The following is a 27,665-nucleotide window of genomic DNA, read 5'->3' on the forward strand; positions in this document are numbered from 1 at the left end:
AAACAAAGAAAGAAACAAAATTTCAAACAAACAAACAAAACTGGAAACAGACAGTCATCAGGTCCTTAAACCAATGGCTCCCCAACCCCGGCCACAGCCTCGCCTCGGCCGCCACACGCTTGCCTCCTTAGGAGCGAGGCCGGGCAGCGCCGCCTGCGTTCGGGAGGAGCAGGGGAGCCAGCCACGGTAGGCGGGGACAGGGGCAGCCGCTGGGCGGTGGCACGCTGAGCTGTGGCACGCTGGGCCGCCCGGGCGCCCCTTCTGCCAGCGTGGGCTGCCTGTGCCAGCAGCCCGCCTCCCTCCCGTCCCCCGCCCCGGTCCGCCCTGCCCTGCGGATGTGGAGCCGGCAGCTGGCGGTGAGTGGGGGTGTGGGCGAACGTTACCCAGCGGGAAGGGGCTCTCGCTGCTTGTGCCGCAGACCGTCGCCGCGAGGAGGAGGAGTTTCCCCCCTGCCCGCCCACCTCGCCGTGGAGCCATCGCTGGGCCGCCCCCCCATGGCCCAGGCACGCTGGTGTGGCAGCGTTCATGGGGCTGGGGGGATGCTTGCCTAGGGGGCTCTGGGCTGGCCCCGGGACCGGTTCGGCTGCGGGAGCCTGCCCGTTCTCGGCGTGGTGCCCGTCACAGCTCTGCGCAACCTTCCCTCCCGCGGGATCATGCCCGCTTCGCGCACCTCGGTGGCCGTGGGCTCCAGACGGCGGCGCAGGGGAGAGTCGGCGCTGGCCGGCGGGGTAGGGGGGGCGGAGAGTTAGTCACCGAACCTCTCCTCCCTGGTCGCTCGGTTCCTGTAAAAGGAAACCCAGGCAGCCCTAGGGCTATGGCTGGCCTCAGAGAGGTCAGGGCGAGGGGCACTGCTGCTTCAGGCTTCCAGGGGCCGTCGGGCTGGTAGCGGGGCTGCGGGGCGGCAGAGCACCGCGAGTCAGCTTTGCCCTGGCGTACGCTGGCCGGGACACCGCCCTGGGCGGCCACGCTTCGGTTTCCTGACTGAGAACAAAACTGTTGGGGTTAGAAGTCCTTTTTGACGCTGTTCCTCACCCTTCTGGGTTTGTAGTAAGTTATACTGTGTATGATTGTTAGAGGTGGCTAAGGCCAGGTCTGTGCTAGTCATTGAACTACTTACCCCAGTAAGAAATCACAAACTAAAGTTGGAGTAGTGCTTCAACCTTGTTCTGGTTTTCAGCAGTAGTAGGATGAAAAAAAATGTATCTTGGCCACCACACAAAGCACAACTACCCTGAATAAATTACAGGAGCTGAGTTTACAGAGTAGCGTGCTATATACAGAGTTTGTTTTCAGAAGGTAACTGTTGTGAGAAATGGTGCTGTTCACTAGATAACTCCTAGATAATAGTTCTTTTAATTCTAAAAATTCTTTAGAAATATGCAAGGTGTACAACATGGCAAGCATTATCTTTTTAAAGAAATAAAACTGATTATGGAAAGTGATATGACAAGGTCACAACATTAATAGATGAAGGTCAAGAAGCTGACATAATTTACCTGGACCTGAGCAAAGCCTTTGACACTGTCCCACACCACACCCTGGTCTCCGCGCTGGTGCAGTATGGATTTGATGGATGGACCATTCAGTGGATAAAGAACTGGCTTGATGGCCACACCCAAAGGGTGGCTGTCAATAGGTCCATGTCCAAGTGGAGGCCAGTGACAAGTGGAGTCCTTCAGGGATCGGTACTGGGACCAGTCTTGTTTAACATCTTTGTTGGTGACATGGACAGTGGCACTGAGGGCACCCTCAGCAAATTTGCTGATGAGACCAAGCTGTGTGGTGCATCAGACACACTGGAGGGAAGGGATTCCATCCAGAAGGACCTTGACAGGCTGGAGAGGTGGTCCCATGACAACAACAAAGTTCAACAAGACCAAATGCAAGGTCCTGCATCTGGATCAGGGCAATCCCAAGCACCGATACAGGCTGGGCAGTGACTGGCTTGAGAGCAGCCCTGGAGAAAAGGACTTGGGAGTGCTGGTAGATGAGAAGCTCAACATGACCCAGCAGTGTGCACTTGCAGCCCAGAAAGCCAATAACATTCTGTGCTGCATCAAGAGAAGCATAGCCAGCAGATCAAGGGAGGTGATTCTACCCCTCTGTTCCACTCTGGTGAAGCCTCACCTGGAGTACTGTGTCCAGTTCTGGAGCCCCTATTACAGGAAGGATCTGGAGGTGCTGGAACATGTCCAGAGAAGGGCCATGAGGATGATCAGAGGGCTGGAGCACCTCTCCTATGAGGACAGACTGAGGGAAATTGGGCTGTTCAGTCTGGAGAAGAGAGGGCTCCAAGGAGACCTAATCGTGGCCTTCCAGTATCTGAAGGGGGCCTACAAGAAAGCTGGTGAAGGACTTTTTAGGGTGTCAGATAGTGATAGGACTAGGTGGAATGGAAAAAAGTAGGAATGGGTAGATTCAGATTGGATGTTAGGAAGAATGATCTCTCCAGAATTACAGAAGTTGTAGGCGCAGTGTCCACAAGATGTTGGGAACTGCATAGGGTACTGGGACTGTTTAGCCTGGAGAAAGGGAGGCTCAAGGGAGATCTCACCACTCTTTACAGCTACCTGAAAGGAGGCTGTTTCTTTTCCCAGTGAGTGACAGGACAAGAGGAAAAGGCCTCAAGTTAGATTAGGAAAGGTTTAGATTGAATATAAGGAAAAAAATTCTTCATTGGAAGTGTTGTCAAGCCATGGAACAAGCTGCCCAGGGAATTGGTTGAGTCACTGTCTCTGGAGTTAAGAGATGTGTGGATATGGTACTTAGGGACATGGTCCAGTGGTGGACTTGGCAATGCTGGGTTTGCAGTTGGACTCTATGTTCTTGAAGGTCTTTTCTGACCTAAATGGCTCTGTAAAAATGCACTTAGATAATTTGGTTTATTTGCATATAGAACTATGTTGATGCTCAACACTTTGCATCTGGACTTTGTCACAGAACACTTGGTTTATATCTTTCAAGAAGTCATTTTAATGCTTTATGTCTACTTTGCCTATCTACATGATAAGTCTCCTGCTCACCTACCTAAGGGTGTATAAGTTTCTTTGGTATGGTTGAAGTTTCACAAGATTAACTGAGAGGGTTCTTGCTTAAACATGTAATATGTTTGCAAACTCTCAACAGGTGAAGCTTATTTGTTTGGGATCTCTATCTGACTAACATTCTCTTCTGTTTATGTTTTCATTTGTTGACAAATGCACTGTAGGAAGTTGTAAGCTGTTGGGTTTTGATGATAGTTTCTCTTCATTACTTTATTTATTTGCTTTCTCATCACTATTGCACTGCTGTATGTAGCAACAATCTTCCTATTTTCATGCCACTAAAGACTGGTAGCGTCTTTCCAAGTGACAACTGGAGAGGTTACTCAAACTGCTCTTTTCAGTAGGCCCTCAGAAATGGGCACCTGCTGCTTTGTTAAGCACAGACATATGTAATTCTCTACAGTAAGGTTTTGTGATTTTTAAATTGATACAGATTTTTTTTTAATAAGGTTAACTTGTGTGTTTTTGTACTTAGCAAGCTCTCACAAGATGGCAGAAAGCTGGTCTTTTTTGGATACTTCTGAGCCTAACTTCAAGCCTCTTGTAGTAATTGAGCTTGCAAAAGGCACCAAAAAGGAAACCGTGGAATGGTTCACTAAACGAATTGTGGACAAAAAAGCAAATGGAGGTGAGTACACTGTGACCTTCTGTAACACTTTGAAATCGAATTGGCTATTCTATCATAATATGAAGACAGGCAGAAAATTAGTTTTCAGGTAATTTGTGATGTAATTGTTTAGCAGATCCCACTCCATTTTGTGTTTTTGAAGTTGTATGTAACAGCTTCACACTGGTGTCATGAAAATGTGATGACAGAAGCCTGTTAACCCAGTTATTAATGACAATATTGTCTGCTGAACCTTAGAATCCTTCCATTTTTGCAGTAAGCTTTCTTCCTTAGTTTGCCTTTCTTTGCATTAAAGGTGCACAACTGCTGGTTAAACCATTGGCCACAGAAGATGGAGACGAAACTATTTATCTAGTTGGAGCTTCTCACTTAAGGCTGTTGCTGGGAGCTGAAACTGTGGGTTTGGTGAAGGAGTGCAATGATAACTCAATGAGGACTTTTACCTATAGCAGCAGAAAAACTTTCAAAGATTTTGCAGGTAAGCAGTTTGAGGGGTCTTTGTCATCATAAAGCTGTGGCTAAAGTTCATAAGCAATGAGCCAGCAGTGTGCCCGGGTGGCCAAGAAGGCAAATGGCATCCTGGCCTGCATCAGAAATAGTGCAGCCAGCAGGAGCAGGAAAGCCATTCTGCCCCTCTACTCAGCACTGGCTAGGCCAAACCTTGAGTACTGTGTCCAGTTCTGGGCTCATCGATTTAAGAAGGACATTGAGACACTTGAGCATGTCCAGAGAAGGGCAACAAGTCTGGGGAGAGGCCTTGAGCACAAGCCCTACGAGGAGACGCTGAGGGAGCTGGGCTTGCTTAGCCTGGAAAAAAGGAGGCTCAGGGTGAGACCTTACTTGCTGTCTACAACTACCTGAAGGGAGGTTGTAGTCAGGAGAGGGTTGGTCTCTTGTCCCAGACAATCAGCACCAGAACAAGAGGACACAGTCTCAAGCTGTGCCAGGGGAAGTTTAGGCTCGAGGTGAGGAGGAAGTTCTTCACAGAGAGAGTTGTTAGCCATTGGAATGTGCTGCCCAGGGAGGTGGTTGAGTCACCGTCCCTGCAGGTATTCAAGAGGGGACTGGACGTGGTACTTGGTGCCATGGTTTAGTCATGAGGTGTTGGGTGACAGGTTGGACTTAATGATCTTTGAGGTCTTTTCCAACCTTATTGATTCTATGATTACACTGCTAAATCTTACACAATCTTTCCATTCCTTGGAATAGTAACAGTGACCAGAAATAGGCAGACCAAGCCATGAAAATAATACTTGTGGAAGTTGAGATCACATAATGAAATAAAATTATTTTCCTTTGACATGGCTTTCACTTTTTGCTTGTGCTTTTCTGTGCTCCAAATAGTCTCTTATTTGTGTTAAAGATATTTTGTTGAAAATAAGACATGAGCAAGTAGGTGATAAACATGAGTGTAGTGATTCAATTTCTGTGAGCCAGCTTTGAGGTTAATTATCTTATAATTAGCTGGAGAAAAGGAAACATTTTTGTCTATTATATTTATGCATCCAACAAAATTAAATAACACTCTAAAGCCATTCAATGGAATTTGGGCAGGATTAGAGAAATAATTCCTTTGCTTTTTTTGTTTTGGGGAAATGCTAACACAGTAATGTACTATCTGTAAAGTATTTAATCCCCTACTGTGGCAGAACTTATTTTGCTCTTCAAGTAGATGTTGGAATTCCAGCTAAATCTTGATAATAATTTGTATGCCTGTATAGGTGATGCCTTTCACCACATTTTCAATATAAAGGTTCTTGTGCCTGTCTGAAACAATAATAAAGCTGAGGGGGTTTAATTTTGTTTAGTGTCAGTTTATTCAACACAACACTACTGCTATGAGCCTAAATGTTGCAGTTTTTTCTTTTGTGATCCGGCTTTCCTGAAATTAGGAGGCTTAGAAGATTTGTCAATTGCAGAAGTGCCATTTCTCTCTCTTTCACGTGTTTACAGTCTTAATGCTAATCTGTCATTGCTTACAGATTTCCTACTAGCAGCTGGAACTCCCAAGTAGTGTAAATCTAAAATAAAATTTTTGCTGAATAGAATAGAATAGAATAAACCAGGTTGGAAGAGAACTTTGAGATCATCGAGTCCAACCTATCATCCAACACCATCTAATCAACTAAACTGTGGCACCAAGCACCCCATCAAGTCTCCTCCTAAGCACCTCCAGTGATGGTGACTCCACCACCCTCCCAGGCAGCCCATTCCAATGGACAGTCACTCTCTCTATGAAGAATTTCTTCTTACCATCTAGTCTAAACCTCCCCCGGTGCAGCTTGAGACTGTGTCCTCTTGTTCTGTCAATGGTTGCCTGAGAGAAGAGACCACCCCCCACCTGTCTACAGCCTCCCTTCAGGTAGTTACAGAGAGCAATAAGGTCTCCCCTGAGCCTCTTCCTCTCCAGGCTAAGCAAGCCCAGCTCCCTCAGCCTCTCCTCATGGGGTTTGTGCTCCAAACCCTTCCTGGTCTTTTTTTTTTTTCCCCCTTTAAAAACACTAATATCATTTTACTTTTGTCATATCAAATTAAAGGATAAACTAGCTGACTTAGATGAGCCTAGGTGTGGTGAAAAATGTGTCATTAACAAAACAAACCCTGCAGCCTGTGTTGTCTTTCTAATATATCTAGTTCCCCAGTTTAAATGATACTATATTCCTATTCTTTGTATTGGAGATTTCTTGCTGTTTCATCTTCTTAGTTTATTTAGGACCATCCCTATATTTTCTTATCCCTAAGGGAGAGAAAAAAAAGTAAATCAATTTGTTCTTGTCTCAAGGAAATTAGACTGTTTCCTTGATAATAAATTTTTGGGGTTGAGAGTAGGTTTGTTCCTGTAACTCTTAATGTGGGGTATTTTAAAGATTTCTTACAGTTTTACCTTGTTTCTATATTTTTACCAGAGTTTATTGCCTCAGTGGCTTATCATTAAGTTGTATGGCAAATGAAGAGCAAAATACTGTGATATTTGATGTGAAATGCTTAATAAAAAGGAGGTTTGCCCTCACGTCTTACTTCAGGAACTGTATGTCAGAAAGGGCAAGAGTACTTGCTGGTGTACTTCAATGACTTGTACTTCAGGGATGTCATTTCTCCTTGAGTGATAGGTTCTCTTATTTCATATGGGTAGTCAAAAATGAAGTGGCCAGTAAGAGAAAATGTCTTCCCAAGGCATTTATTTAGGACACAGTCTCAAACTGCACCAGGGGAGGTTTAGGCTGGAGGAAAGGAGAAAGTTCTTCACAGAGAGAGTTGCTGGCCATTGGAATGGGCTGCCCAGGGAGGTGGTGGAGTTGCCATCCTTGGAGGTGTTCAAGAGGGGATTGGATGTGGCACTGGATGCCATGGTTTAGTAATCATGAGGTGTTGGGTGACAGGTTGGACTTGATGATCTCTGAGGTCTTTTCCAACCTTATTGATTCTATGATTCTAAAAGCTGATGTTGGTTGGCAGTAATTGGCACATAATTTATTTTTTTCCCTTTTTTGTGTCATTCTGGTAATTTTTGATAGTTATTTGCTGTCAGGGTTTTCTTTCTATGCTGCAGAATTTCATCCTACCTTGTTTTTGATTTAGATGACAATCACAATTTCCTGACAATGGCAGAATGTCAGTATATCATCAAACATGAACTCGAAAATTTGAGAGCTAAAGATGAAAAAATGATCCCTGGATATCCTCAGGCAAAGCTGTATCCAGGAAAATCTATTGGTAAGCAATATAGTTTGTTGCCTGTTACTCATTGTTTTGATGCAGGATAATGTTATGGTGAAAAAAACCAACCTTAATTTTCCTGCAATAAAGAGAAATCCTTCATACAAAAGCCTCACTATTTTTAATCAACTTTTTTAACCCTCGCTGCTCTATGTTGATACAACAAGAGGCAATAGATGTACAGTGCAACCAGAGAAAATTCTGAATAGATAATGAGAAAATGTTTTCCACCATCAAACACTGGAACAGGGTTTTAGAGAGATTGTGGTGACTGTCCCAGAAGACTTTTAAATCTTCACTGAACAAGGGCCTGAGCAGCCTGATTTAACTGGGACATACTTTGAGTGGGAATCTGGACTCCCAGGGGGCCTTCCATCCTGAGTCTTTCTGTGAGGCTGAGCCTGGCCTTACAATTGGTTAATTTTCACATTAATTTATGTCATTCATTATTTTCATAGTTAGTACTTGTATAAAAATACTGGAATGAATGAGTGTTCCAGAGCTAAAAACTTGACAATATGAAGTAAGTAAGTTTTCTTTAACTTATTTGCTTTCATTTATTTTCTTTGTTTCAAGAGCTCTTCCTTTTCATGGAAGAAAGAGGCAATGAGAGCTAGTGCTGTTTTTATGGTGTCTGGAACTGGTTCACTGGCAGAGGTGCTGCAGCTTCTTAGGGAACTTCTTAATGTATACATATATGTCCTTTTAATAACAGTGTCTATTTGTTGGTGCTGGTCATCAAAGAGCTGTGCATATCAGTGATTTGTGAAATGTAAATAAATGTAGATGTCAGATGAGTATACATTGGTAGTTTTTTATACAGCTAAGGTATTTTTCTAGTTATGTCAAGTAGGTGCTGATGGGAAATGGTAAAAAGCTATCCTACAACTTCCAGTTCCTCCCTTATGAATCGATTTGCTTTACAAAATATTTCTATCATTGTTGCTTCCAAAGCAGCTTAACTGTTTATCCACATGGATATTATTACTTTCCATAACAAAGCTATTCCACAAATTGTGCAAGATTTGATTTGTTTGAAATGAAGATGTGTAAACTGGTAATTTAAAAATATTTCATTATTTTGCCATAATTAAGACAACAATTTAGTGTTTTGTTGTTGTTTTTTTACTATGTCAGTTTCATTTGTTATGACTTTCTTTGCTCAAATGTGAGAGCCAGACCCTTCCCCACAGGTTCAGTTCTGACCTGTAGAACTTCTAGAGACTTTACCGGCTGCAACTGATTATATTGAAAACCTGTAGACCAGTTAATAGAGGCACTCTTAGAAGTTACTCTTTCTCTTCCAGTGAACAGCACAGTCTTTGTAGGAATAGGTGTAACTGCTTCCTATAATGAATAATTTGTAACTAAGAATCAGACAAATTTGTTTCTAGGCTTTAAATGCTAGATTTATTTCAAAGGAACTTTAGGCTTGCTAAGTACATTATGTAACCTGTTTGCTCATATCAGTTTCACAGTTCTTTGAACAAGTACAAGTACTTTTTCCATTTTTCCTTCTAGTGAGAAGATTATTGACCAGTGGTATTCTAGTTCAGATTTTCCCACTGCATGACAGAGAAGAGTTGAAAAAGCTCCGTTATACCTGGTATGGCCGAGTGAAAGTTGGCTATCAACCTTTAGGTATGTGAACACTTACCTGACTACAAATAAAGTGCAGGGTTTCTTCTGGAGAAGTTTTTTTGTCAGTTCATGTGAGAAATCCAAGGGTCCTATCTAACTTCTCTCCAGCATTTAGCCTCCATAGAAGTGAACCCCCTGTGTGGAGGGTAAGTAGAAGTCTGTTGGTTCACTAAGAGTTTGCCTTTTCACATCCCAAATTAAACATTGCAGTTGACTTCCTCTGACATTACCTTTCATCCCAGTTGCTTTATTGGCCATGGTGAACTCATGTCCTTCTTTTACCCACTGGTGGTTTTACTGGACTTGGAATCAACAAGGTGGCTTAGGCTCTGTTTCCAAACTTGTTTACAAGTACAGTTAAGGTCTCTTCATCAAGTTCTTTGATTCTAGTATGGCTGCAGGATAATCTTTCACTATAATGACTTGCATTACAATTGTTCTGGGGAGAAGAGCTGGATGTGCAGGCTGCTGCCTCTTGATTTTCCTTCCTTGTGGCTGCAGGGGTTCTGTAGATAGGCCTTTGGTCATGGTTTCCAAGTTGGAGCCGGGGGAAGTCTCAAAGGCTTAGCGTTTGCACTGTGACTATTTAACAGTTTTGAAATTAGACCACTGATCTTTTACCAGTTAGGCAAGTTTTTCTTCTTTCAGTATTTCCTATATAACCTTCTGAAATTGTAAAAGACTTGTGAAATTGGTGGCTCAGCCTGCAGATTCAGTGTTTTCAAGCTTCTGTGCTCAAGGTGTTGTTGCATGCCAGCATCATTTGAGTGTATTTTACATACTGAGTAAGCTTAAAATGGGAAGAAAGATTTAGGAGTTGGATGGGGAGGGGCTGATCAACAGTGATCTCCCCAACTCCTGGGAGTGCCCCAGGTGCTATCAGGGTGATGACAGCAAGAAAGAGCAGGTAAGAGTTAAGGACAGCACAAGGAGGATGTGGACCTGTGGGAGTGGGTCCAGAAGTAGACCCCAAACAACAGGCTGAGAGAGTTAGGGTTGTTGGTCCTGGAGAAGAGAAGGACCCAGGGAGACCCTCTTGTTGCTTCTCAGTACTTAAGGGGCCTATGAGAAAGCTGGGGACAGATTTTTAGCAGGTTCTGTTGTGACAGGACATGGGGTGGTGGTTTGAAACTAAAAGGGGAAGATTCAAGCTAGGTAGAAGGAAAGAAATGTTGACAGTGAGAGTGGTGAGACACTGATCCAGGTTGCCCAGAGTGGTGGTAGATGCCCCATGCCTGGAACCATTCCAGGTCAGGTTATCTGGGACTCTGAGCACCCATATCTGATGTTGACATGGAAAGTATTAAGGTATTTGACTTCCCTACCATCTGAATATGTTTATGTGTTTACATATATAACATTAATTATTATTTTTTTCAAATAACCTTTTGAGCTCTTGGAACATGGGAGAAGGAGAAACAAAAACCCAGTAATATTAATTTTATTATTTAGAAAAAAGAGTTGGACCAAGGGATTCATGTAAAGTCAAGTTTTATATTATACTGATACCTGTTAAGTATAGTCTTGATTGATTCATTTTTCTCTGCAGATGAGATACGCTGCTACTTTGGTGAAACCATTGCGCTTTACTTTGGCTTCTTAGAGTACTTCACCTTTGCTTTGATTCCAATGGCTGTCATTGGGATTCCTTATTATGTGTTTGCATGGGAAGATTATGACAAATACGTGATGTTTGCCACGTTCAATCTGCTCTGGTCCACTGCGATATTGGAAGTTTGGAAGCGGATCTGCGCCATCATGACATACCATTGGGGAACACTGTTGATGAAACGACAGTTTGAAGAGCCAAGACCAGGTTTCCATGGTGTCCTGGGTATCAATCCTGTCACTGGGAGGGAAGAACCAGTGTACTCAAGTATTAAGAGACAGTTACGGATTTATCTGGTGTCTTTACCATTTGTGTGCCTTTGCCTCTACTTCTCACTGTATGTGATGATGATTTACTTTGACTTGGAACAGTGGGCTCTGGATTATCACGAAGAGAATGGATCTAACTTCAGCAACTTGATGCTCTTTGTGCCCAGTATCATATATGCTGTCGTGATTGAAATTATGAACCGTATCTATCGGTATGCAGCTGAATTCTTAACATCGTGGGGTAAGAAAGCTGTTTAATCTTCTGCCTTGAAGTTAAAATTCCAGATGATTAGAATTTGGTTTTGTTGGGGTGTGGGTTTCTAAATTTTTTTTTAAATTATTTTTTTAGAATATGTTACTGTGAGTTGTTCTTTAATGGAATGCTAAAGAAAGCACTTTCCTTAAGTGTTTTTTTACTGTGGGGTAGAAGTAGTGGCTGTTTTAACTTTTGCTTATTTGGAATGTTCTGAGACTGCAGTTTCATGCTGGGTTGAATTTGGTCTGAATCTAGTATACCACCAGAAAGAGTGACCCTGCCTTCAGCCTCAGCTTGTATCTTGCCTTTGGTACCAAAGTCCTCCTTCCCCTATTTGGGCTGCCCACAGAGGTGGTGGAGTCGCCATCACTGGAGGTGTTTAGGAGGAGATTTGGTGGGGTGCTTGGTGCCATGGTTTAGTTGATTAGATGGTGTTGGATGATGGGTTGGACACGATGATCTAGAAGGTCTCTTCCAATCTGGTCTGGTCTGGTCTGGTCTGGTCTATTCTATTCTATTCTATTCTGTTCTGTTCTGTTCTGTTCTGTTCTATTTTATTCTATTATTTGTTTGACCGTATCAGCTGTAGATCTGGAAAAACAGACAAAGTGAAAACATGAAGATGGGAGCCCAGAGGTGGATGGCAGGAGGGACCATTCTGGCAGGTTGCACTCACAACATGAGTGCATCTATTGATATCTCTGCAGAGATGTGGGGCAGTGAAATAATGAAACAAAATCTAAAAACACCAACTAAAGGTCATATGAGAATGTGTATGTTATATATATAACAATGACTGAGATTTCACATCCCTATCAAAATATTTTCCTTTGGGCACTCTCAGAAGAGAAGATAGGTTACAAGAGGTTGCCTTTTTTCCCCTTGTGCAGGTGACTTATTTAACAGATTGGGCCTTACATTCTATAACCTAAGGTAACAGGTAGTGAAATGTTAGTGTTTCTACTGAATTTTAGCACTCCTACAGCACGCAGTCAGTTTTGGACAAAGTTAGTAGGTGAAACTAATGGAGAGTTGACTGGTTTATGTAATTCAATTTGGCATACATTTACGGGACAGAATCCAAGCTGCTAAAGCTGGAGACCTAGAAAATTAACCTAAGAAAGATTAAGCAAAAGGGAGATTGATGCAGAAGACAGAATAAGAAGGGGTGTTGAAATGAGGAATGGTTATGCATGCCAAAGTTATTTTCTCAGCAAATTTAATTTGACAGTGGCAATAGTAAAAGCAAGTAATTTCATTTAAATAATAGCTTTTAAATGATGAACTAGGTTTCAATTGACTGTTTCTTTTCCTTAACACTATACTGCAAAAAAAAAACCCTTTATGCAAAATGCCCCATTGTATTGATCAGGTAGACTAAAACGTCTTCAAAAGATAATCCAACTTCACACCCTTGTCAGAGCAGAACAACGCTGTTTGGTCCCAAGGAAGGTTTACTTTCAGCCTTATTGACACAGCTCATGGTAGCATGCTGCTTTGTCAGTTACTGCTTAGCCAGGACTAAAGGTTCAGTATGATAAATCAGAAAAAAGATATGGGAAATTCACTTCACTTTCCTCCCCACTAGTAACCATTGTTCCTCAAACATTGACTTCTGATGGTTGCTCTTGAATGAACTGAAAATCTTAATTTTAGAATGAGTAATGCTTCATGTAATCTAATCTTGCTTTAGAGTTTAGAACTCAATTAGAGTTTAGAATCTCAATTCCTTGGAGGTGGATGGGAAGGTTTCTGTGAGCATTTACTGGGTTTGAATAAAACCTGGTATTGTTACTTTTCATAACATAATGAAAAATGTAATTTGAAAACCCAAAAACTAGGCACATTTTATTAAGACCTAAGAATGATGGATGATTTTTCTGTTATGAAACAGCTCTTCTAACAAAGATGTTTAAGGAAAAACCTTTGCAGTAGAAAAAAATAGCAGAGTTGTAGCCAAAAATGCACACATCTGTATTATGCATCAGATTAGTTTCATAGGTTAAATGGGTAGTGATACAGTATAAATTCTTTTTGCCATAAAGTCATGGAGAAACTGTTGCCCATTAACTACTGGTTAAGCAGTTTTTAAATGGAGGAAAAATCTCTGTTTACTCGTTGTATAATAATGTCTAGTACATGATAAGTGTTTCTGCTGTTTACTAATCAATATTGTATTGATATTTCAGAAAATCACAGGCTGGAATCTTCTTATCAAAATCATTTAATTCTAAAGGTTTTAGTGGTAAGTATGTAGTATAAGTAGCTTTTATGTTTATTTAGAAAGAGAACTTGTCATGAGTTTTGTTAGAGCTTCCCTAGTGTTGCCTTGTTGCCCCTACAGTTTTATTCAAAGCCAAACACTAGCACAAATGTCAGAGTAAACAGTATTACTGTTGTGGTTGCAGTAGCTGCTAGACTGTTTTAGATGCCTTTCTTTCTAGTGGAGAGTAGAGGCTTTATTTGTATCTATTTGTTTTTCCATTAGGATTTTGTACATGTATGGTTTTCTGTTAACTGGTGTCCTGCCTTCAGCTTGGAACTATTCCTTTCACCTTTTGCAAGACTTCATGGTAAACTGTTTTGGAAGTCTGTGTATTAGCTTCTTCCTGTTCTACCATTCAGACTACTAGTCAGAGGAGGCTGGAGATACATGTCCGTCTGCTCCTGGGCAGTGTATAGTACATGCTGGCCTATTTACTCTCTGTCCCTGAACAAATAGATTTTCTGTCTGTACGCATGTAAGTTTAGAAACCTGAAAGAGCAGCCATCCAGATAGAACACTGATTCTAAGGAACTGCACTGTAAAACTGGAATTCTTATACAAGATATTTAGCAAAAGCAGTTATAAAGATTGTCTGATTTCGAGATTTCTTGTTTCCTTTTGGAGAAGATTAAACATCTTCCAGAGTTCCTTATTTTTACCCTTGCCATGCAAATGGCTAGTTATACTTCTGTTGCCGGTAACCTGTAGAAGTAAGGCTCTTGTACATATCACTTACAGTTTTAGAATAGAATAGAATTAACCAGGTTGGAAAAGACCTTTGAGATCATCAAGTCCAATCTATCACCCAACACCATCTAATCAACTAACCCATGGCACCAAGTGCCTCATCCAGTCTCCTCTTAAATGCCTCCAGTGATGGTGATTCCACCACCTCCCTGAGCAGCCCATTCCAATGGCCAGTCACTCTTTCTGTGAAGAACTTCTTCCTAACATCCAGCCTAAACCTCCCCTGATGCAGCTTGAGACTGTGTCCTCTTGTTCTGGTGCTGGTTGCCTGGGAGAAGAGACCAACCCCTACCTGGCTGCAACCTCCCTTCAGGTAGTTGTAGACAGCAATAAGGTCTCCTCTGAACCTCCTCTTCTCCAGGCTAAGCAAGCCTAGCTCCCTCAGCCTCTCCTCTTCTCTGCCTTTCTCAAAATGTATCACCACCTCTTCCCCATAGGAAGTTTACATTAACAAAAAATAATTCTCAATTCTCAAATGTAAGTCCCTCTCCAGTTTTTCACTTTCACCCTTTGAGTAGCTCTCTCCAAAAAGGGAACTCCAGCACTGATAGCAAATGGTAAGTAGAAAACTTCAGAGCTTCAAAGCAGAGATACAATAACGTGATTATTTCCCATTATAGAAGCAGGGAATATTTCTCTTGGTCTTAAAACCACTTGAAATGATTAAACATAAAGCTCAAGTAATATATATCAAGGAACAGTTGTACGTATTGAGAGATATGTTATCCAATGGGTATATTTTTATGAAGTATTTATAAAAAAACATAACCAAACCAAAGCCAAATAAGATCAGTATGTCCCTTTCAGTGCATTACTTATGAGGAAGCTGCCAGAAGATGAAAATTTAGTAGAGGATGATGTGTTTTTAATGTCCACAATTCATAAGTGAGTTGCAATTCTCTCTGTATAGCATGCTTTTGGAAAGCATTAAGCTTGTCAAAGGAAAATCTGAATAAGAACAATACTAAATATGAGAGTTTTCTGACTGAAGTTTTAAAAATGGTACAGAAAATTTTAGTGAACAGTTTACATCTGCATGGAAGCTATTCAGTCAATGTAACTGTTAAGTTAGGTACTCTGCATTTGAACTTTTGCTTGAGTACTAATGACATCTATTTTTATTTGCAGTTCAACTTCTTAAATTGCTTTGCATCTCTCTTCTACATTGCCTTTGTACTGTTTGATATGAAGCTTTTGAGGCAGGTGAGTTCCAAGAATATCTTAATGTTGATGAATCTATGGAAGTAAAGCATTGACTGAAGGAAGACTTCAGTTTTTAACTGTGATTTCACATTTTGTTATTGTTTGTTGTTGTTTTTTTTTAATACATTAATTTCATAATGAATATATTTCGTATATATTTTGTTAGAAATCAAGCTCCTGTATTTCAGTTCCTCTAGCACAGTTGCAGAATCACAACAACAGAGTGGAGCTGTCCTTTCCCTGTGTACTGTTTTCAAATAAATTATTCCCTCACACAGATAATTCTGGAGAATTTTCATTTCCTCCTTCTTTACGTTAGAAAATTAGTTTCTGTGTAGAGTTCATAATAAGAGACTTTTGAGGATAGGGGTATGATTAAGTTTACAACTACAGTGAGGAGTTGTGAATAAATAAATTCAAAATAATTTGTAGTTGGTATTTTGAATCATCTGTCTCTTGTTAACATCTTTCACACTCAAATGCATGAAAATCTGGTATAAAGAAAATACCTTCTCTCTAAATACAAGGAACAAAACAACAGAAACTTCTTGCCACACATGACATCTCATATACTTAAAGGTAAAAAGCCAGAAGAATTAAAATAGAAACAACTATTTCTTTGTATAAGTCTGTAATTGTCCTTGGCATGTTTAGTGGGCATCTTTATTGGACTTTCTGTATTGCCTTCAAGATCCATTCAGATCCACAAAATATTTAGACATCTAACTCCTATTTTGTCCTTTTTCATCACTTGCGAAGAATAGGAACTAGAGCACCTCCCATGTGCTGTTGCTGGTTTTGTTAGGCTAGCCACCTTTTGTCATAGCATAACAACTTAGAGTGTTACTAGAATGTACAAAATTGGAAATGGTCATTGGTTTGTCACAGATCTACTCTCTTTTTTGTTTGTTTGTTTTTTAACTGTAGAGCTTGGCCACTTTGCTGATAACTTCGCAGATCCTTAATCAATTTGCAGAATCCTTGCTTCCTTACTGGCTCCAGAAGAGACATAAGAAGAGGATGAAGAAACGCATGGGTTCTCTGAAAACAGACACAGACCTGTCATTAGTTGAACAAGTCAACCTGGAGAAAGAAATGGGCACCTATTTAGTATGTTTTACTACTGTAAAAACTCCTTTTCTATGTTGTAGTTGACAAGAGACATTAGCTGGTGACACCTAAAATATTTCTGGTTGTCTGGTTTGGCAGCTTATTTCCACCTTCATCATTTTTGCTAGTAGTGTTGTTTATAGAGATATACAGTGCACTGGGTTATAAAACTGATACAGTGCAGGATTCCAGATACACTGTAATGACTGGATGGTAATGAACATCTGAATCTGGATCTACCTAATGCCCCATATCACTAGAGGAAGTATTTGTGTAATATGCCTTTAATCTCCAAGCCTGAAAGCTACTAGGATGAGTAGCCTGGCATAGGGAAGTGGGAGGCTGTTTCTAGTTCATTTCACTTTTGCAGTGGTAGTAGCTTAAACTATCAATTAAACTATAGCTTGAGAGAGTGCACTAATGTCTGGATGGGGCCAGAAACACAGAGGGCAGAAGAGACCAGCTTTTCAAACCAGTACTAGTGCTGGAAGCTTTCTTCTTGTGACTGTAAATTCAGCATTTGCTGGCATCCTGCTTCTGTTCCTGACCACCTTCTACCCTGTAAAATGTATTACTTGGAGTTGTAAAGGAAGTTGACAAAATAGACGTCAGTGTGTATGTTAAGGCCATACAGACTGACTGATAAGTTGCTTGATCAGATGATGGGTCAGGTGAAGTATAGTCAAAAGAGTCTTAATACTGTATGATTTATACTTTTGCAGAATCATAATTATATGTAGATAGAGTACCTTTTAAATAGAAGAGGATAGCAGTGTGAAATTTCATATTAAGACTGTATCAGAATCCTCTCTTTCTGCTTAAAGTGCCACAAAATGGGAATAGAAAGAAGAAATTCTACCTTTGCAATTGACAAACTATACTAAAGTTAATACTTAGGTTCCTCTGGGAAGGTTTTTATACGGATATAGATTTAGGGAGCATGTCTATCTTACAATGGAAAACACAGCAGAAATCCCAGAGCTAGTGTCTGAAATTGTAAATCAGCACAATCCAGCACTGTACCTGCAGATAGGCCAGCATAGCTCCAGAAAGTGTTGATATACCCCACCAGATAAGCTCTATCTCTTAGAACTGAGTTGCCTTCTGATTCTCAGCTGGCACATCCAAAGCTAGCAGGGTGTCTCTAAGTCAGATTGAGGGATGCTTCCTGTGCAGAGCTGGCACCTTTTGTATTCTTCTGCCCAGAATAATATTCTGTGGGGACCAAACAGGTTAGTTGCAGAGTTACAACTTTACCTTGGAGTTATCCACTGCTAGATTTGGTTTCAGTTCAAGGCACTGTGTATTCAGGGCCTTAATTTTATTTTCAGTGAAAATACTTTTATTGTGCCACTGGTTTTATTTGCAAGCAGTGTGCTGTTAGCAGGCAAGAGTACTTATAAAATTAAATCTGTCACAAGAGGGAAGCATTTGACTATGTTTAATAACTGGGGAATTTGGCAGGTGTCTTGACAGAATTATGTTTCAGGCTCTTCTCTTATGTTTTTGTTCCTTCATTTACTCTAACATTTAATTCTATTTTTTTGTTTGCCCTCTTTTCCTCTAGCTTTTTGAGTCTCCAACCCTTAACCTGACACACTGAAATGTCGTTAACATAGTGGCCTTCCCTTATTAAGAAGTTTTGAGTAATTAAATAATTGCAGATTAATTAAGTAGGACTTTTTTTTTGTTTGTTTGTTTTGTTTTTTTTTGTTATGGCTTGTTTTTTTCTATCACCAGCTATTCCCAAACAACTGATTTGGAATGAGGACTTGTCTTTTTATTGTTAATTCTGTCTTACGGTGTGGGGTTTGTTTATTTGTTTGTTTTTGTTTCTTTGTTTTGGTTTTTGGAGGGTTAAAGTTGTTTTTGTTTTTGCTCTGTTTTTCAGGGTACTTTTGATGATTACCTGGAGTTGTTCTTACAGTTTGGCTATGTGAGTCTTTTCTCATGTGTTTATCCACTGGCAGCTGTCTTTGCAGTATTAAATAACATCACAGAGATATATTCTGATGCCTTAAAGATGTGTAGAGTTTACAAGCGTCCATTTGCAGAACCCACAGCAAATATTGGTGTTTGGCAGGTAATTTTCATGCCTTTTTCTATTAATTTGTTTTAAAAGTGGTTTCAAAAAATGTATTTAAACTGTGTGTTTGACCCATCAGTCACTTTAGTAGGTACTTTGTGCTCTTCAATGCCTTAGGATAGTATCTATCCATCTGTATATCCAAGTGTCTTTCAGCTGCCTGTGACAAGAAAACAAATCCTTCCTGTAGTCCTTGTATATGTAATATTGTAGTCCTGTTGCAACTGCAACAAAGCAGAGATGCCAGATACTGCCTGGTAGTCTTCAGACACAAGGTGTTTTAGAAATGGTAACATCTGATGCAGTCTCAGAAGTGTTGAGAGCAGCAGGGGCTTCAGAAAATTTGAAAAATGGTGGGTGAGTACTTGAATTCCTAAGCCATGCTTAGTTGTGTGCACTTGTGATTCCTGAAACTCAAGCTGACTAATTTTAATATAACCTGGATCTGTGAGCAGGAGCATGGTAGTCTATCTAAACAATTTCATGCTAGTAGTACTAGGTTACAGATTTTCTATTGTCAGTCCTTTGCTTGTGCAATCATGCTAGACCCAGCTAGTGTGGAGCCTGCTGAGTGTGTTGCACCAGTGAAGTGATTCTGACTAAAAATAGCCTTGTAAAACTACTCCAAAAATAAAAAAGAGGTATTTTTCTGAAAAGAAAGAGGGCTATGAAGTTGCATCCAAGAGACTTGAGCGTTCTGTAATAGCAGTGGCTTTGTAAGGACCATGAAGTAGGTTGGAGGAAATTTGTAGGGGATGACCTATATTCTAGCCTTAGTTTAAAAGTTTTCTAGTAAGATACAATAGAGACAAAAGGCACAATAAACTTGTGGATTGTTTAATTTGGAGAGACTGTAAATGTTGGTACCAAATGAAACAACTAGAAGATGAGAAAGTAAATTGAGAAACCTCAAATGAAACATACTGAGAAAAGGTGTGAACCAAGAATTCTGAGCAAAGGTCATTAGACATGTACATAGGTGTTGATGAAGTGGACTTATAGGAAAAGTCTTTTTAATATTAAGTCATTAAAATGTGTAATTTATAATCAAACTGCATTTTAACATTGGAATTGTGGAAAAATACCATTTAACTTCTTTAGAGCAAACACACATATGTGCACATAGAGAAATCAAACTGGAGAAAAATACAGAATGCCAAGCAGTTTTGTTCTGGTCTTGCCCATGCATGTTCTTAAAGCTGATGAAATCTGGACTGCTTGCCAAACAAGTCTTATATCATAGAATTCAAAAGATGAAGGAACATACAAAGTTAAAATAGTGGGTCTTCTGAGGATTTAACAGAGAGATGTTGCTCAGAGCTATTTAGGAGCTGGCAAAGGAGAGATAAGAGTAATAACTACAAATATATTTGTGCTTTATTTTAGCTGGCTTTTGAAACTATGAGTGTAATATCAGTTGTAACTAATTGTATACTGATTGGAATGTCTCCACAAGTGAATGCGCTTTTCCCAGACTCAAAAATGGACCTCGTTCTCACTGTGGCATTGGTAGAGGTAAGTCCGCCTTCCAAAAATGCATGTGTTTCAGTATCAAATCACATGAACATAAGTGGAAGTGATGCCAGTAGACAACCTCACCCTCCCAGCCCCTGTTATGTTAAAAGGTAATTAATGTTTCTCTGTCAAAGAAGCATTTCAAAATCTTGGCTTTTGATTTTTTTCTGTGTTTTTGTGTACTGTAAATGTTGTTGTCATACACAGTATCTTGGGAATGTATGGAAGAGTGTTTGTGGCTTCATGTATTTCAGTAATTTAACAGTGGCATTTCAAGAGGCAAAGCAATTACATTTTTGTGAACTCTGTGTTTCTCTACTTGGCTTGTGACCCTAGTATGTCTTATAAAGACCTCCTACATGATCTTTATGAGTGTTTCCTGCAAGGCTTATCTGAAGCAAGTATGTGTGATGAGTATAAATCATAGAATCATAGTAAGGTTAGAAAAGACCTCAAAGATCATCAAGTCCAACCTGTCACCCAACACCTCATGACTACTAGACCATGGCACCAAGTGCCACATCCAGTCCCCTCTTAAACACCTCCAGGGTTGGTGACTCCACCACCTTCCTGGGCAGCACATTCCAATGCCTAACTCTCTCTGTGAAGACCTGTCTCCTCACCTCGAGCCTAAACTTCCACTGGCACAACTTGAGACTGTGTCCTCTTGTTCTGGTGCTGATTGCCTGGGAGAAGAGACCAACCCCCTCCTGGTTACAACCACCTTTCAGGCAGTTGTAGAGAGCAATGAGGTCTCCCCTAAGCCTCCTCCAGGCTAAACAATCCCAGCTCCTTCAGCCTCTCCTCACAGGGCTTGTGCTTGAGGTGTCTCAGCAGCCTCATTGCCCTTCTCTGGACACGTTCAAGAGTCTCAGTATCCTTCTTAAGTTGAGGGGCCTAGAACTGGACACAGCCCTGAAGGTGTGGCCTAACCAGTGCTGAGTACAGGGGCACAATGACTTCCCTGCTCCCGCTGGCCACACTGTTCCTGATACAGGCCAGGATTCCATTGGCCTTCTTGGCCCCCTGGGCACACTGCTGGCTCATGTTCAGCTGGCTGTCAATCAGTACCCCCAGGTCCTTTTCTGTTTGGTAACTTATTTGGGTTATTTTCTAGTGGCATGCATGTAATTAAGGCATACAATAGGTCAAAATAACAAAACAACATTCTAACACATCCAATCAAATTCTGCCAAATTTCTCCCTTCAGTTACAAGATGTGGGTCTCTTCTCCCAGGCATCCTGTGACAGAACAAGAGGACAGTTTCATGCTGCACCATGGGAGGTTTAGGCTGGATGTTAGGAAGAAGTTCTTCATAGAAAGAGTGATTTGCCATTGGAATGGGTTGCCCAGGGAGGTGGTGGAGTCACCATCACTGGAGGTGTTTAGGAAGAGGCTTGATGGGGTGCTTGTTGCCATGGTTTAGTTGATTAGATGGTGTTGGATGATAGGTTGGACTTGATCTCAAAGGTCTCTTCCAGCCTGGCTTATTCTATTCTATTCTATTCTATTCTATCCTATCCTATCCTATCCTATCCTATCCTATCCTATCCTATCCTATCCTATCCTATCCTATCCTATCCTATCCTATCCTATCCTATCCTATCCTATCCTATCCTATCCTATCCTATCCTATCCTACGTCAGAGCCCATACATAACCTTCTCTAATTCTAGCAAAGGGAAATCTTCCCCTCTTTCTTTCTCTCAGTTACTGATAAAGTGTGCTTTCCTAATTTAAGGGCAAAACATAGCTGTTCCAATGCTATCCAAAACCAGCCCTTCTCCTACATCTCCTCTTTTCCTGATTCTGTGTGATACACTCTTGAGTGCCATTCTTTACCAAAGAGGGATGTCTATGAGCATTTTATGCAGTAAGTGAGATTGTAGCACTTTGCCTTTGTAGATCGGGTTGTACAATCTTGCACAAAGTTTGGTACCACAAGCTACCAACTTTCTGGAGTCCAAAAACGTTCTCCAGAGTGAAACACATTTTATAATGTTTAAAAAAAAAAGTCTGAAAATGAGCACAATGATTGATTTTTTTCACTTCTGTTGGAGGGAGTTTCCCTTGTCTTGACAGTTAAACATTCTCAGTTACAGAAGCTAGTTGTTTTGGTTTTTTAATTGATAGTTGTGCATATTTCAGGTTAAAACTTTGATTACAGTAGGTGGAAAGAGGAGAGGGTTACTGGATGCTGTGGGACTATTAACAGCAGCAGTTTGGATTTATGACAGCTAAAAGAGATGAAGTTATTTTTGCTTTTGCTTCCTGGTTATCCCCATCTTATCTGTTACACTGGCTCTTTCTTTTATCTGGTGCATGATGAATCAGATTAGGGAATTGATCTGGGAGAAGCTGTCTGACCCAGTTCACTGGCAAAAGGGAGCAGGGCAGAGGTAGCTGGGTGGAAGATGCACAATAGTGTTGTGGGATTGTGCTGGATTAAATCTGTGGGACTTCTGCACCACTGAGCCTTTCTTCTGTAAGTATTACTTCTTCTGGAGGAAGATCCCTAAACTATGGGAGAGACACAAATCTTACATACTGTTTATGTTTACTGTAGTTATTAATGATTCAATTGTGCATTTCAGTTACAAAGAAAAATTCAGGAGCAGAATATATCGCATTAAACCTCTAGGACAAACATAGTGCATCTTAAGTGCATTAGTGCCCAGGTGGGAAAAAAAATCTGTTGGATGTGTCAGGGTATTGATAGAAAAGCATTTTAGATCAGCTAGTAGGAATGCAGAAATATGGTACAGGGGAATTATTTCACTTTCTGGTGTTTTATGCAGGTGAGGATGAGAATTTTACAGTGTGTCTATGATGTTTTGACAGCCGCTTGGTAGGCAGCATGAATGTGTTAAACAGGTGAAATTTCCTTTAGTAGCCTATGCTTTAACGTGTTCAGTTGATAGGGTAACCTACTTTTTATCAGATTCAAGAAACTGAGACTCCAGTTGACTATTTATATATTTTTGGTGCAAAACTAAACAGAAAAATCCCTGTTCATACCAAAACCAAGCACAGGTATTGTCAATGTCCTGGCATTTATTGATTTATTTTAAAAATGTTAGTACTTTTTTAGTAATAATACTATTACTCTTTAAATGGAAGCATGTCTATCTGGAAACATTTGACATCACTCAGTACAGGTGTAGTGAAGCACTGTGTGCAGTATTCTTGTAAACATTTTGTATCTAGCCTCTATGAATTTATGCAAAATAATTATTTTTTTAATTAACAATAACTCCACTACTGTCTACACTTCTGATGGGAATATGTATTGTGTAAGCAAAGTAAGTGCTAGTTAAAGAGAATAAAATATTTAAGCATTTAATAATCAATAATGGCAAGCAATAAAATTATATTTAAGAATAATTTTTATGTATGAAATCAGTAATTTATTTTTTCTGAACAGTTGACCTATTTTCATCTGCTTCCATGGCAACGTGATTTGAACCAGGAGCAGAGTCATGAAACTCCCCTCTTAATGAATGTATGCTAACTGAATGCAGCAAGTGCAGTTTTCAGGGAAGTAGATGAATGCCCTTAAAGCAGGAAATTATAAGCATTTATTAACATAATTTTAAGATAGTTATATTCCATAGTATATTTAGTTCTTCAGGCTTTATAATAAACGCTTTGGATATGAAGCACAGGTGCAAAGCAGAGCATTACAAGCAAGCATCTGTAGTTACGTGAAAACTGTTCCAAATCACCTCTGACTTCTTACACAGAGTTGAAGTAAAAAAAGACGAATTTACTCTCAAGACATTTGGAGTGTAGTTGGGGAAGTGGGTTAAAACAATGTGTAACCTTAATTCTGCAGTGTTTTTCTGTTTTCTTTGAAAACTGTTGATTAAAAGTGTTGTTCCTGATGAACAGGAAGAGGGCAAGTGTGCGGATGGGAGCTTTTTACCCATACCTGCTAATCGAAAATACAGTTATTTTATTGTAAAACTACATAGCCTGCTAGTTTTCTGTTCAGAAACGGTAACATAATATTTAGGAATATTTGACAGTGTTAAGTCTGGCAGCGTTTGAAGCTGAGTTATTACAAATAAAATCCCTGATGCAGTGGCAGCATTTTGCCAATCAAAATGCAAGTCACTGCTGCAAATGTAGATCAGGGTTGGTGATATTTCTGTTTTCAGTTCACTGACTACCATTTAAAAGTTGATGATAAATATCCTGAAGGAAGGGAAAGGAAAGGGAGTAGCTTAGAATGGAAAGAACACAAGCATTTGCTTATAATTCTGGTAGTCAAAGGATTGAATTAATTGCTAGTGTGTTTATGTATTGGTATACACAAAAATCTGTAAAATCTGGAGAACTCTGTGACATTATACAAAACTGGTTTTGTACCTTTGACAGTTCTATTCTTTGATTATTATGGTTTTACCCCTGGATTTAATAACCAAGCCACACAAGATAAAGTAAGATTGTTATCTTCAATGAAGAGCTTTCAAATGAAGTTGTAGGTGGGCCATTACTGACTCAACTTCAGTAAAAGGTATTACAAGAGTAGGATTTTTTTTTTTTTTCCTGGAGAAGATAAAAAAAAAAAGAAAGATAGAAGAGAGAAACTCAGAATATGGTTATTGTACCACTAGAGGGCTTATTTGTATAACAGTGAAAAGTTTGCTCGAGAAATTTGCCTTGAAACAGCTTTCCGGTGCTTCAGGCTGTCCCAGAGACAGAGAGAAAAAGCTCCACATATGCAAGTGTGATGTTGAGGAGGTGGATACCAGGCTACAAAGTTTAGACTATTACAAACTATTTCTTTGTAATTCAGAAGATGGAATTGGAGATTGTATCTCAGTCTACAACCAGACATAGAGGCTGATAGTTGTAAGAAAAGATTACAGAAAATAAATTTAAAATAGCTGATCAAATTATGCTTTTCAAGAGCTTTGCCATTTATTTGACCTATGCCTAAAGCACCTCTTTAACAGAACCATGCATCTTCTGACATCTGATTTCTTTTCATCAGAGCTACACATGTCTTCATTTTGGCAATGCACACTAGCATGCAAGCTATTTCCTTGGGAATCTACTTAGTATGGAATGTGGCTCAATCACAGTGGCGGTGAGAATCCTGGTACAAGTATCCTCTCTTTCCTGTTCCTAAAAGCCTGAGTGGTGATGACAGAATGTAACATCTCTTTTGGCACTTTCCAAGAGCCTCTCTTTTTGTTTTGAAACATTGTTTAGCAGTTGCTTGGCTCATCAGCGCAGAATCTGTGGCACAGCTTTCCTGAAAACTGCTACTAGCTTTGGGGTTTTGTGTGCATATGCACTTAAAATTAATTTTTGCAAAACTAGAGTTGTTGGTCTCTGCTGTTGGTTCTCTGCTTTTGTTTAGGGATCCTGCAAATTCTGTTTAATGAGTGTTAAAATGTGTATTGGAGGTGTCATCCTGCGTTTCCTGTCTGTCTTTAGCAGCTATGGAATCTCTAATTTAGACAGTGCAGCTTCATATTTTCTCAGTCTCTAGGTATGCAGAGGTTTGTTTTGGCTGCTGTGGCCTTTTCATTTTGTTTGGTGGGTTGTGGGGTTTTCGTTGTCAGTTTGGTTTGATTTTATTCTTTGTTAATAAAAAGTGCATACAACTGTGGTATGTAATCAACAGTTTTGCAGAGTTTCTGCTGGTAGTAATTACACAATGAGGAGTCTAAGTTGACAGGCTATGTCCCTTCTAAATAATAACATTTTAAGGGAAAATTTTCTATTTTGAAACACAAAACCCCAGTAGCTGTTGAGTTTTTATTTCCATTCTTGTTCACTGGTATTTCTTTTGCAGAAGAAACCATCCCTCTGGAAGTTACCACACTAGTACAGAATTGTCCTTCTGTACACATAATACTTTTCTCATTTGGTGTAGTGTCTTGATATCTCCATGCTGTGACAAAACAAATGGTGGCATGTGTTGCCTTTCTGCTCTTAATAGTTGTACATAAAGATTTGGGGTTGTTGGGGTTTTGTTGTTGTGGTTGTTTGTTGTTCTGGGTTTGTTTTTAGATTTGTTTTTCCTGATTGTTTCTAAAACCTGTGCACAACAGTGACTTCTCTCATGAGTGTCCCTGACAGCTGTAAGACCCAGATGCCAAGTTCTGGCTCCCAAGCCTTGGACCTCTTCTTTGGCTTCTTTTCTGGTCTTTTGGCTGGTTCCTTTGCTTGTTGCTGTGGCAGCTGTGGAGCTGATTGATGCAAAGCTAACTCATTTGGATTCTGCTTTATTTTTGGTGTTGCCACTTCTCTCAGACTTTGCTCAGTGAAAATTATCTGTATGTTTTTAAGATATGCTAAGAGTGTGAATTCTTTAAAACTTTCAAATTGCTGTGATTACAAATATTTGATTTTAAAATTTCTTACTGTAAATAAGAAAGTGTTCAGTTCTCATTATTAGGGAATAAAACCAGTCTGACTTTAAATAACAGTAATCCTCCATCCCTGATATATTAGTTTGGTACTAGCTTTCTGGGTAAGGAGAATGATAGCACTTCTGTTGTATGAAATATTTCAGCAGTTTTGTAGACAGCAAGTGTGCCTGAGACATGGTTGAAATTAACTTTTAAGAGATGTGCTTATAATTTGAAGACCAGCAAGTACTGGATGTGTTACTGCTGTGAGTTTAAGACTGGGTGTCTTAACCGTGGAGTTGAGAGTCCTCCAAGTACCAGTGTGATGCAGGGAGGTGGACACCTGAAAAGTGTAATGTTTCATTGCTTCATCCCATCATGCCTGCATCTCCCTTATATAAACAGACAACATGGGCTGTTTTGCCCCTTTCCCACGCTTCTCTCTTCCCAGCCAGACCTTATATCTTGTGAGAGAGGTTTGTGGCCTGGCTTGGCCTTGGTAGAGCTAATTTATTCTGTGCAATTCAGGCCTGGTCATTTCAATACCTAGGAACTTTTTGTAGATGGAGACTATTGGATGCATAACTGTGCAAAGGGTAGGAGAAAGAAAGAACTAGATCAAAGCCCTTCTGTTTGGCATTATTAAAGCATATTTGCTTATAATGCAATAATTTGCCATAATTCATAAACCATGTATTAACTTTGTAAAAATCTCCAGAAACATGCACTGCTGTTTACATGAGTAAATTAGTTCCATGCTGTAGCCACTTTTTGGTTTTTACCATTTAGTGTAAACATTAGTAACAAAAATAAGAGTAAATTCAATAATGCAAATGTGAACACCCAGATTTTACTCTACGTGCATAGTAAATCCAGAACTGATTTAGTGTTACTGATTTGTCTCTTAATGAGTATATAGTTTTGTGAGACCTTGGGTGTTAATTTCTAACATATTGATAATTTTCTTTTTATTAGCCAGGTGTAGATATATTCCTAAATTAAAATTCTGTCCAGACTCACCTCCAGATCTATCTATTCCCTTAATAGCCTAAATCTTTATCTCTTGACTTCTGGAAATGTTTTAATGTGGTTTCAGGGTTTTGAATCTTTGTGAATGCATATTTGAATCTAGGTTTTAGTGTTATCAAGACACAGATCACTGCTTTTGTTTTGCATAGGAGAGGCTTTTTTAATATTGGATACAAT

At 40.0% G+C, this 27,665-nt stretch overlaps 1 protein-coding gene across 2 annotated transcripts in view; it reads left to right on the forward strand.

Annotated features, from left to right (window-relative positions):
* The first annotated feature begins 201 nt into the window (after nt 1-201).
* ANO10 (anoctamin 10) overlaps nt 202-27,665 on the forward strand; it is an 86,363-nt gene continuing 58,899 nt past the window's right edge. The window contains exons 1-11 of one of the 2 annotated variants that reach the window (XM_054160952.1): nt 202-356; nt 3,520-3,672; nt 3,968-4,150; nt 7,252-7,386; nt 8,911-9,030; nt 10,580-11,149; nt 13,354-13,409; nt 15,306-15,380; nt 16,308-16,490; nt 18,382-18,573; nt 19,963-20,091. In XM_054160952.1, coding sequence (XP_054016927.1) covers nt 3,534-3,672; nt 3,968-4,150; nt 7,252-7,386; nt 8,911-9,030; nt 10,580-11,149; nt 13,354-13,409; nt 15,306-15,380; nt 16,308-16,490; nt 18,382-18,573; nt 19,963-20,091 — 1,782 coding nt within the window. In that variant the 5' untranslated portion in view covers nt 202-356; nt 3,520-3,533. The remainder of the gene's footprint in view (nt 357-3,519; nt 3,673-3,967; nt 4,151-7,251; nt 7,387-8,910; nt 9,031-10,579; nt 11,150-13,353; nt 13,410-15,305; nt 15,381-16,307; nt 16,491-18,381; nt 18,574-19,962; nt 20,092-27,665) is intronic. The other variant, XM_054160953.1, reaches the window with a different exon arrangement.

This window comes from Dryobates pubescens, chromosome 4 (genome assembly GCF_014839835.1).
Source record: "Dryobates pubescens isolate bDryPub1 chromosome 4, bDryPub1.pri, whole genome shotgun sequence".
NCBI lineage: Eukaryota > Metazoa > Chordata > Aves > Piciformes > Picidae > Dryobates > Dryobates pubescens.